This window comes from Apostichopus japonicus, chromosome 5, assembly GCF_037975245.1.
Source record: "Apostichopus japonicus isolate 1M-3 chromosome 5, ASM3797524v1, whole genome shotgun sequence".
NCBI classification, from domain to species: Eukaryota; Metazoa; Echinodermata; class Holothuroidea; order Aspidochirotida; family Stichopodidae; genus Apostichopus; species Apostichopus japonicus.
The window spans coordinates 7,302,318-7,313,916 of record NC_092565.1 but is presented as its reverse complement, the minus strand read 5'-3'; the positions used below and the strand labels follow the sequence as shown (position 1 = coordinate 7,313,916).

The following is an 11,599-nucleotide window of genomic DNA, read 5'->3' as shown; positions in this document are numbered from 1 at the left end:
TCTTCGTCTTCGCACAACCAATACCTATACATGGTAATACATGTATGATACTATACTGGAGTAGGGAGGAATGACTATACTATTATAGAGTAATACATAGAATTCCATAGAAAAAATTTCGTGTAAAGATGTGAATATTCATAAATTATTGATTTTGGCACTGATGAAGCGTGGGGTGAAGAGAGATTGGGGGGGGGGGATTAGGTAGGACATGTTGCCTAGCCCACTATATTTATTTTACGTGAAGTACATTTTATAAGTTGTGCGGGTTTTTTTCACTTAGTTACATCCAACTTGGTCCCACCCCTCCCCCTCCACCACTTTGGAAGGCTGGTGCCGCCACTTTTCAGTTTACGTTTTCTTCGGAAGTCCTCTCTCATACCATGATCGCTTCTAAGACATGATAAGTATACAGCAAGACAGCTCCAAGACAGCTCTGTAACTGTTCTCAAATGAAATAAACGATGTCAGCGCCGTGTCGCTTTATATTTGGTTCTTTAATATTTATGCATATTCATATTCACATATTACATATTCACAAGTTTGGTCGTATGTTCTATTTACAATATCGCAGCATCCAACTATAGTTACAGATTAAAGCTCAGCGCCGTAAACATCAGTGACATTTAGAACGGCGAAACATAAGGAAAATGAAGAGAAAGATGTTGTTTCGACTTTTCCTTTTGGAAGTGATCATCCACTGGCTCCCGATACGCGAACGAATCAACTACAAACTACTTCTGATGGTTTTCAAATGTATGCACAATGTAGGACCAAGCTACCTCACCAACTTGTTTCAGCTCCGACCATCATCCACACGCTCACCTTCGCTCTTATTCATCGCTGATGTTACTCATCCCTAGAGTAAAAACACAGACTTACGGCTTGAGAACGTTCACATCCAGTGCACCGTGCCTGTGGATCTCACTTCCAGAACATATAAAAATATGCAATACTGTAAACACTTTCAAATCAGCACTAAAAACGTATCTCTTCACCAATGCATATATGTTATAATTGTTATTATTTTTTTACGCGCTACGAGAATTATTTCATAGTTTGTTTGGCGCTATATAAAAATTATGTATTATTATTATCGGTACGGTGGAAGCCGGAAGAAGGTATTCTTCTTTAATATTTTGAATTTTGAATAACCAATTATGAATAATCAAGCAATGCGTGCAAACAGTGAAAACATGGAACACATTTTATATGTGGTAGCTGTTTGTCGGTTAATCGCGATATGCTATAAAGTACCTATATGTCTTTCAGTTTTCAATTACACGATCAAAGCTATAATTGATCTCATGCAATGTGTGACTTCGTTCATCGTTTCTTTCTTATAAGAAGAACAAGGATCCAAGAAGATCAAGGATTACCACTTTAAAATGAAATGAGAGGCATTAGCAGGACTGTAATGTATTGCTAATATTCTGACGTCTTTTCTCTATGGCAAATGTAAGTATCACAATAGGTATATAGCGCCATCTGTTATACATTCGTACCGTAACCATAGATAAGCTTGAACGTTACTTGACTTGCATTGAACGAACTCAGTTGCACCCGCATGCATTGAACACAGCTCGCCGGTTGGAACACTGTGCTGACATTTTTAGGACCAGTGATCGCAGGCAGATCCCTGGTTTGCCGACCTGTCGATCTCAATTTTAAAACTTTACAACGCACTTCTCAGCAATTCTTTGACAAGCTCCATTAGACTTTTCAGTTGTTTGATATTCTTTTTTAATATTTTGCGTAGAAATTTTGTGAAAGTCATTGTGGTTTAAAGTTTCCATGGATGAGAAACTCAACAAAACACCGATGAGCTCATAATAGTGACGAGTAAATAACGAAATAAAACTTCGCTGTAGAAAAATAAGGTAATATACGATAATATACGATTCAAAAGAATAAATGACTCACCAGAAACAAGGTTTTACGGACGATGCATGCAAAATACTACAACCCACGCCCCCCCCCCCCCCATGCACCCTTAATGGCCCGCATTGCAGAGCCGGCGTTATTCTCGATTTAGCCTTAAAGCCTTGTAAAAGGAAGCTGAATATATTTAAATCCTCATTAGATATAGAGACATTACTAACATTCATTATTTCTTTCTATTTTCTTTGGGGAATATTACATATCAAGACTAAAATTCGTCCTTTAAATTTATCACTCAAATGGTGTTGCTATTATTATATGAAAACATACTGAATCTTTTTATTCTACAATGTGTGGAGTTGTCTTTTTCTAGTTTTAATGTATGGAGTGATTGGGGGGGGGGGGTGACTCGGTGAGGGGACATAGGTCTACAATCAGTAATATTAACGAAAACAAAAGCAAAACAAAGAAAATAGAATTAATTACAAGTTGTACTTTATTTACTTATTTTGTGTCCATTAAAGAGAAGAGAGTGCGTTGCTATAAACACGTGTTTTTGTTCTCATAATAAAATAATATATATATATATATATATATATATATATATATATATATATATATATATATATATATATATATATATATATATATATATATATATATTATTGTCAATATAAAAAAGTGTAGTGTTTATCAAGGTTTGATATACAAGAGCTACTCTGTATGAACTATTTGTAAAACATGTTCCATGCAACAATGGATGTGATTATAACACACATGGGCGTTAACATCGAACATGAAGCAGCCGTTACGAATCAAATACTTGTGGACAAGTGGAATATAGTCGTGTACAATCGAATTATGCAGAATTCGATTTTAATATCCTATATGACTGAGGTAAAATGTTATGCTTGTTAATCACATATTCAAACAAAACAAAATGATGCCTCAGTTGGATAGCAAATATGTCATCATAGATATATATACTAAATGTGCCGTATAACACTGAACTATACAGTAAGAAACCAATCACTATAAATACGTTATCTTACATGAATTAGCCTATTTGAGATCCGGGAAATGTCTAGTTTGGTTTGCCTAACCTGTGCCCGGTTCAAATCAAACGCGGGAAGGGGTATATACAGCTGCCGCGGGGAGGGGAACTTACGATGCTCTTTTAGATACAAATACAAATATTTCGTACTAGGAGAACTGGCCCGTTATCGCATCGCCCAACCCTGCACCACCATTCCCGGCCTGCATTCCACCTTTCAAAATTACCCAGACTATATATAAAATAAGTGGTGGTTTGACCTAAGGCATGTGCACCAGTAAATTATCTACTTAAGAACCAAATCTAGGAACACAAAATCAACTGATTAGACGGGTATTCACTTAGCTTATCAAATCTCCTACCACCTTTATACGGTATGTATACACAATTATAATATAAACGATGAGTCTACTTTTACTCGAATCACTCTCCACTTAAATCTACAGTGAAAATGTTCTTACAAAAGATTCTTAGAGATGGTTACAAAAAAAAAAGTCTTTATAAACTTTACTACAAGAAGGCACTTTTCAACTTGTTGAGTCCCTCAAATCTGTTCTTCCGATGATAATACAGGTATTACAAGTTGTACACAAGTGAAGTATAATAGCTTGCATGCTGATACCACTGGTGCGCTATTGTTACAAAAGCTTAGCGCAGAAGATTACTACCAAGTGTGCCTTCGGGGCAAAGAAGACCGTTACCATTAACAATAGAAACGACTGAGGCAACTTCTAAGTAGTTTATGGTTCAGGTACCACGCGGGTGGAAGGCAGTAAGATTCCCCAATTTGTTGCACTCTATTCAACACTATTTCACTACGGGATATTGTGTCGTCTCGAAATATTCGTATAAAAATTGACAGCTAAACAGACTGAAAAAAATTGTTCCTTTCCGAAAGAGGAAAAAATGATGTGAAAAATATAGTAGTATCCAGCCGCTATAAGAAATCTTAAATTGCTTCAAAAACTATAAAAATTGGTTGACTTTTCCTCACCATTTTATAGTATCTTGTGAACCATTGATTCGCGTTTCGTGGTTTTTCTTTTCCTTATTTCAAATTAAGAACAAAACACAGAAATAAAAAAAAATAAAAGAGAGAGAATAAAATAAATCAATTAAACAATACCTGAAGTTGTGTGACAATGGAATTTCGTGGAAGTCATTATTCGGACTCTGGTGTTTATGACGAACATCGAACTTCCTCAGGTTGGAATTTTCGCAGCGATTTACCAGTTGTTAATTATTCCAGTTTATCGACCGGTTCGACGGGGTCACCCTATAGCTCGGATAGTGGGTCCTTGCCCGGACAACACTCCGTTCACGTACATACTAACCACTCTGCGTGTTCTCAACACTACCCGTAAGTATAATATGAGTTATATTAAATCATACAGAAAATCTCATAGATATTTCTTCCCGTTGTAATTCAAGTGAAATCTCACTTCTTTAATAGATTTGCTGAGGTTTAATTTGTTTTTATCATAAACTACCGTATAAGTGAACGGTTACACGGTTTATAAGAAAAATCGGGCGACTGCCATGGATCGAATTTTCGATTCTTGTGTTGAATTGTTCAACTCATATTCCTCCCGATAAATTGACTTACTAGTCCATACTTCGGCAATAAGGAGATAATTATGTTAAAAAAAAAAATATTCTTTCATTTTGAAGGATCAAGTTTACGAACAGGTTAAGATAAACAATCTGCCCTCAGTCTTTTTTATATAATATTTTTGTTTGCAGTATAATGAGACAGAATAATTTGTTAATTACTCTGCTAACTATATAGGCGACACTTAACGTAGTACATAATTAACGTACATAATTAAAATAATGCAACGTAGTACATAATTAAAGCAAATATTGCTATTTTTCAAATACTCATGAGCCCTTAACAACGATTAAAGTAGTTCGATTCTTAGTAATTCAATGTGATAAATAAACATCGAGTATTGTTATAGTATACATATACTAAGGCAAATTTGGTTTAAAAAAATAAGCTGATTGAATCGAATTTGGTTGATGGTTATAAGAACGAGCAATTAATCTGTACGCGAACCTTCCCCACCCCGCTCCAATCCACAGCAGAAAAAGGAATCTACATAAAGTAGTCAAGAAGGGTCTAGTTTTGGAATCCATTATTCCTTTGAAGGGTGAAGCTTAACAGAACGTTTGAAGCAACGTTTGCTTTTGGTTTTTAATTAAAATAAATAAATAAAAAATCGTATCTCTAAATTTCCATGGCAACTATTTAAATTAACACAATATAACGTCAACTCTCGCTCGACGATTGGGAACTTAACAGGGGTATACGACAATCACACGGCTGTCTCGTAATTAATTATATGAAAATTAGTTACGGAGGACATGAATAATTATTTGTCATTTCGTTATTCCGTCAGATGAGACCAAAAATCAAAGCCATTGTTTTTGCATCTTTGTTCTACTTTAATAATTAATAAATGTCTAAAATACAATCAAAATTTAGTGAAACAAGAGTCGAGCTTTCAGGCCTATATCATAATAAGGGAGAAAAAAATTGCGGCATATTAAAACATATAGTATTGCTAGCATTAAAAGAAAACAGGACATGAAGTCGGTAAATGTAACTTTTCGAGTTTCCACTTGTCTTTTTGATGAAATAGTTTTATCCAATCAGGCTTATCCCATACCCGCATATTTTGGTTTTAAATTAAAAATATAAATTAACTTATATATTCTTTCATTTATACTTGATAAAATAAAAATTTTAAATTTGAAAGTAGCGTATATTTGTTGATCCAGGTTTATAAGTTACTCAAAGGGAAATTATATAACAATAGTCACAGGTACTCAGACAAGATATGCAAAAAATAATGAAAAACAATAATAATAATAAAGGTAGGACATATATGTCCTACCTTGATATATCAAAAACACTAAAACGTAAAGTCACAAAATAACTTAAGATTTAAAGTTTATTTCTATTCACTTCATATTTTATCATCATATAATTTACTAAAATTGTAGGAAGATTTGACTATCCTTGATGTTCTTCTACTCTCCCTAATTATTTCTATATAGATCTTGTCACGGGTTAAATTTACAAATATATCAATAACTTTAATTTTAAGGGAGGTAATAAAATCATTCTTATTGCAGTTTTGAGCAGGAATAATCACTTTGTTCAATCCTATATATGAGATCTTATATCTGTACAAGATATTTTAGGATTTCACGAGTCTTTTTATTTGTCAATTCCTCTCCATCGGTCAGTTAGAAGTTGGAGAAATGTTTTCTTTTTTTTTTCTTTTTTGCCTTGTCAGAATGAAAGGTTAAAAATGATGAGAACATTGCTTTTGTAACTGGAGTTACATAATAATAAAGCCTATACCAAGTACGGTACCCATCAATCTCCGCCTCACCCCTCTCAGATTTAATCATGTACAAATCTGTTATTATACGTTATGATATATTTGTTAATTTCTCCCAAATAAGGTGCAAAAAGCTGGTAGCTATACCGTACCACGTGATGACAATAACAAATCACTCCTGATTCTTAAATGCAAATTAGGAATCAGGGCTGTGTATGTTTTCGAAGAATTGCCCAAATAATTTTTTTAAACAAAATTTTAGGGTTCACCCCCCCACCCCCACCCCAACCCATACGACCAATAGTAATTTTGGAAAGTTCAATCCCTTTGTTATTTCTCTTGTTAACTAACGTTATTGAATTTATCAATATTATCTCAATGAGAATAAAAGTACACCTAAGAATGCCTTAATAATAATTAACAATAATAAATAAATTAATAATAATCATGTTACTTCGTTGTTTTCCGGTCAAACTCAACACTTATCTAAGTGTCCTTGTTGTTCTTTATAAAGATTAGGACTCACACTTATATAGATGAGATCAAATATCCTCTCCAAATTTCTTGAAATTTTCTACCTAAAATTACAAAATATTTTTTTTCTTCTGTATAGTCATTATTAATGGGATTTTTTTTAATCTTCTTTGATCAAGTTTATTGAAGAATTTATGTTGTCCGACTATCGTAATTCTATAGTTTATGAAATCCCGCAATTCGTAATAATGAAGTTGATTTCATATTAGACTGAATAAGCAATTCTCCGTTGATTCTGAATATCTTGTTTATGCAATTAAATTTATTACAATGAAGTCCATTAACTCAGTTTATTATTACAAATTCCATTGCAAATAACAAAGCGTCCAGATAACTTTGAAATAGTTTCAGAAATCTAATTCATTCTAAATCCGTTTGGGTTTCCAAGCAGGGTTTATTAAAATTATAATGTTACCAAAAAAGTGGTCTGAGCCATAGATTTGACAAAATCGACGAAAGAAATATGTATTTCATCGCTAATATACAAATTTTTGAGTAAATCAACCTTGTTTGACGATTACAATTATTGGCAATAAATGTCATTAATTGTCGCTATGTTTGGTTAAGAGGGTATCACATTACGCAGAACGCGTGAAAGAATTTTTAAACACTACTATATGTAACCTTTGCAGCATAGTTCATAAAGTAAGGTTATACAGCACATAGGAAAATTGTGGATAATGGACCAGAGGATAGGAGCCCCCACCACCCCCCCCCCGACCCCATTCCCTCTCTTATCCTTTTGATTGCCACTGAAAACATAGAAACACAAGTTTCATTCAAACAAGGTATGTACAACATGGAACTATTTCAAAACAGTTCGCTCACGGGGTATGTGTTTTATTTTTACCGAAATGTTATTGAACCATTGCTTTGGCAGTAATTTCGGTACCTTCCGCGTGCCCAACCTCTCCTTCCCTCCCCTCCCTTTAGAACAACCTGAATTCGCCAATGCAAACCACTACTTACATGCATATAGACCAATATGCATGGGTTATTGGTTATACACAGTATTGTATAATGGTAACAGAACGTTTCATTAATATCGAAGATTGATTACTGCCACATTTCATTTCTTTCTTAATTCTATATATTCTGATTTAATATGTTACTTGGCTAAATGTGATGATATTGAACGATTGCATACTTAGTCTTCGACGACAGACGTTCATTTATAATCATAAACCATCAGTGGCGTAGGAAGGTACTTTTGAGTGGGGGGGGGGGGGGCTGAAGACTGATGGCCGGTCTGGGGAGGGGTCTAAGCATAGGCGTTTGGGACCATTTCAGTTTGGGGGGGCAGAAATTTTTGTGCCCGAAAGTTCCCGTGACACTATCTAAGCAAAGCGCCACCATCGGTTGGCGCGTAGCGTACAAGAAAATTTTTGGCAAAAAATGCCTCTCAGATTGCAGGAAATGGCACTTCTGAGGCCTTGCAAGTTGCTTCAAAACATTCTTTATTTTATAATCTCACGTTTTAGAAATTTACACTTCCTCAAAAATTGGTAAATTAGAAGAAGAAAAATGGTAACATTACTTTGAAGGGGAAAAATAGGACAGTATATTTTTTAAGCTCCTATTTAGTTACCGTATTTATTATTTTAACACAGTACTCAGCTACCTCCAGAAAAACATACATTGTTCAACGACGCGTAGGCGGGATAATGTCGCTGTGTCAGATGAGACTGCAATTTGTCTCACAAAAAAGTATAAAATATAACAAAGAATATGATAAACCTGTACTCCTATAGGCTTGTAGGCCCCCCCCCCACCCCCTTACCATCCATGAAAAAGAAAATGTTTCTTATATACACTCATGTCGGAAATGTCCAGGTGTACAGTTGACTAGTTAGAAAAAAAAATGATCGTGCAAAAAGCGTGGTAGCCCAGATGAGCTGCGCTTACGGTGGTGTTACACGGAAATATTCGGGCATCATGATGCTAAATAAAGTAAACATGGAATTGTCGGGCAAAAATTTGAAAAAGATCCGGGCAAGCTACTGCATATATATATATAAAATTCTCCTCTTAGGCTGCCCGAATTTTTCAGGACTTTTGCCCGAATTTCTTGTCCTCTGGAAATTAAGGGGGCAGTCTGCCCCCGCCTCGTACGTCTATGGGTCTAAGGGGAGGGGGTGTCCCTCTCCCCTTTGGAATTTTTTCCATTTCCAGGTAGCCTCAGATGCAATTTGGTGCAATATAGCACACTTCAACACCCACTCCATTTTGTAAACTTAATTTTGTATTTTCACCTGGCCTTAGATGCAATTTGGTGCTCCAAATGATTTTTTTTTCTCATTTGGAAATGAAAAAGGGGTTTTCTGACTTGCGAAGCGGGGGGGCGGAATGATACTTCCGCCCCTCCACATTTTTCACTGGGGGGCTGGCGCCCCCCAGCCCCCCCGGTTCCTACGCCCTTGTAAACCATACTATATTGAATTAATATAGGAATTCTCTTTTTCGATGATAATATTTCACCGATTAAGACTAGTAATGAATGATTCAAAATCATTGCTGTATATTTGGCACAGTCATATTGAATGACTTATATATCAAATGTACCGATTAAAATAATGTTCTACTTTACTAAATGTAATCATGTTGAATGTTTACATACCATACACTCTTTGACTCCAAATGTTGATTGATAATGACAACTCATACTACCTGATTACATTCTATGTTTGATGTTGGTACATCTCATTACCTATGAAAACAATTAAATAATCAATAATTCAAAGGTTTGCTGTATGATAACCTGTCATCATTATATATGACTATTATAGCAAATTTATACTATTTAATGTATTTCTTTTATATGCAAAATCTCACTTAAAGATATATCCCTCATTATAGTTACATATCATGTTCGTAATGATAATAACCTGACGTTGAAACAGAACATATACCGTTTTCTATATTTGATGATAAATATATTTCTTATCAAAAACAAAGCTGTTCATTGAACGGTATATAATATTTTCATTAAATAATACAATCTATTCAATAATTTGAATATCATTATCAATTATATCGCACCAAATGAATACAATACTTATTTCATCGATAACGTTTTCATCAGACAATTGTATTGAAAATTACGTCATCAAAACAGCAGAAAGTAAACGGTTGTGGAAAAAAGACATAATTACTGCAGTTTAGTATAGGCCGTAATTCTCATTAGAAGATGGAATAAGCATGCTATCAGCTCGTTTCAAGCTAGAAGTCTGAGTTAACGGGGCACCAACAATTGAAGGAGGGGCATGCACCAACAATTTAACGATGTGCGAAACATTCCTGTTCTGTAACCAGATGGGTGACCCGTGTAGGTGTGTGTGGGGGTTGGGGGAGACGGCCCCCTGTGTCCCGGACTCGCTATACGGACTTGGCGTCTTTTCTGTTTGAACTTTTGAAACTTGTTACTCGCAAGATCCTATATTTTGTAACGGATTACAGTAGTATATGTACCCGTTGTTTACTCCTATGTATGCCCCATTATCCATAGTAATGGTAATAACGTCAATTTTGCTGTTTGAAGTGGGAATAATACTGACTTTCTTTCTTATCTTTAGTGACTTGATTGGAAACGCGAGTACCGTTCAAAGTGTATACCCTTCCCATAATAATGACCCTTCCTACTTAAGGATTGTGATTAAATAGGTCTACAAATGTAACAAGTCTTCTAATCCGTCTACATCTGCGGTTAGAAGAGCTGTTTATCTGTTAGCTTTCGTTGATCAAACCAACCTATTAAAGAAATGAAAAAACACACAAACCGTAGTATACTTTGTCAGCATAACGGTAGGATAATTCCAAAAGTTAAGAGTATACTGCGAGAGAATATAAGTACAAGAGGAAGAAGAAGCGGAAAAGAAAAACAAGCAAATTCTGTTTGTAAGTCACTATTTCGAACATCGACTTCACAAACTAGTCTCTTTCAACGACAAAGATTTACAAGAAAAACATTGAAAGAATTTTGTGTGATGTGAGGGAAAAGAAAGAGTTTTTGGCCTCGGGGTTAAGGGAAGCCTTATCTGGGAAGATGAAACGAGCTTAAAATCTCTCAATTGCCCACCAGAACCCATGCTACCGATAATCACTATTGTTCCCAAACTCCAACATTTAGCTTAGAATGGTCAAAACCTGGAGCGTCCTCTGGTCTTCTTTCTCGCCGCCCAAAAAAAAAAAGGAGGGAGAGAAGAAAATGGAAAGAGATATTTGAAGCGGAATTGAAGCAGATCTTTGAAAAGGAAGAACTTAAGGTGGTATGAAAAGCTTCTGTGAGTTGAACAGAAGACATTGGATGTTAGTTGTTAACCAGGTTTCTGTTTCCATTGGTAGGTTTATAGAAATCACGTTTTTGTGAATTCTTTTCGTTTCCCTATATGACTTCTATAGTATAGACCTATAAGGCTTGACTCTTTTCTTTCGTTTTTTTTTTTCCCTGAAGAGAAAAAAGAAAATGTAATTAAAAGACAGAGACACATGCCTGATGGGCAGATGGTTAAAAACTGCGAGATTCTAAAACATGATAGAATTGATTCATTCAAGGATGGAAAGAGATAAATGACGACATTAAAAGGAACGAAATGTCTCCCAATCATCCGCTGAAAACTTTCAAATTGGAATCTGTTTTGATTTGAAAAGGAAACAGAACACCTACAAACAGCTGAATTGAAGCCCTGTTTGCGTCGCGAAGGGCGGATATAAGTTATCATTACAATGTATGGATTGTATACGGGCTGGTGCCTCTTACAAATCTATATCGGTATGGGTG

The 11,599-nt window shown here is 35.1% G+C and overlaps 1 protein-coding gene across 2 annotated transcripts in view; it reads left to right on the top strand.

Annotated features, from left to right (window-relative positions):
- The window catches only part of LOC139967469 (uncharacterized), a 28,664-nt gene that overhangs the window by 11,339 nt on the left and 5,726 nt on the right, over positions 1 to 11,599 (top strand). The window contains exon 1 of one of the 2 annotated variants that reach the window (XM_071971329.1): positions 3,689 to 4,295. The exons of the other annotated variant lie outside the window; for it this stretch is intronic. Coding sequence (XP_071827430.1) covers positions 4,078 to 4,295 — 218 coding nt within the window. The 5' untranslated portion in view covers positions 3,689 to 4,077. Of the gene's footprint in view, positions 1 to 3,688; positions 4,296 to 11,599 lie in introns of those variants that run through there. 2 annotated transcript variants of the gene reach the window in all.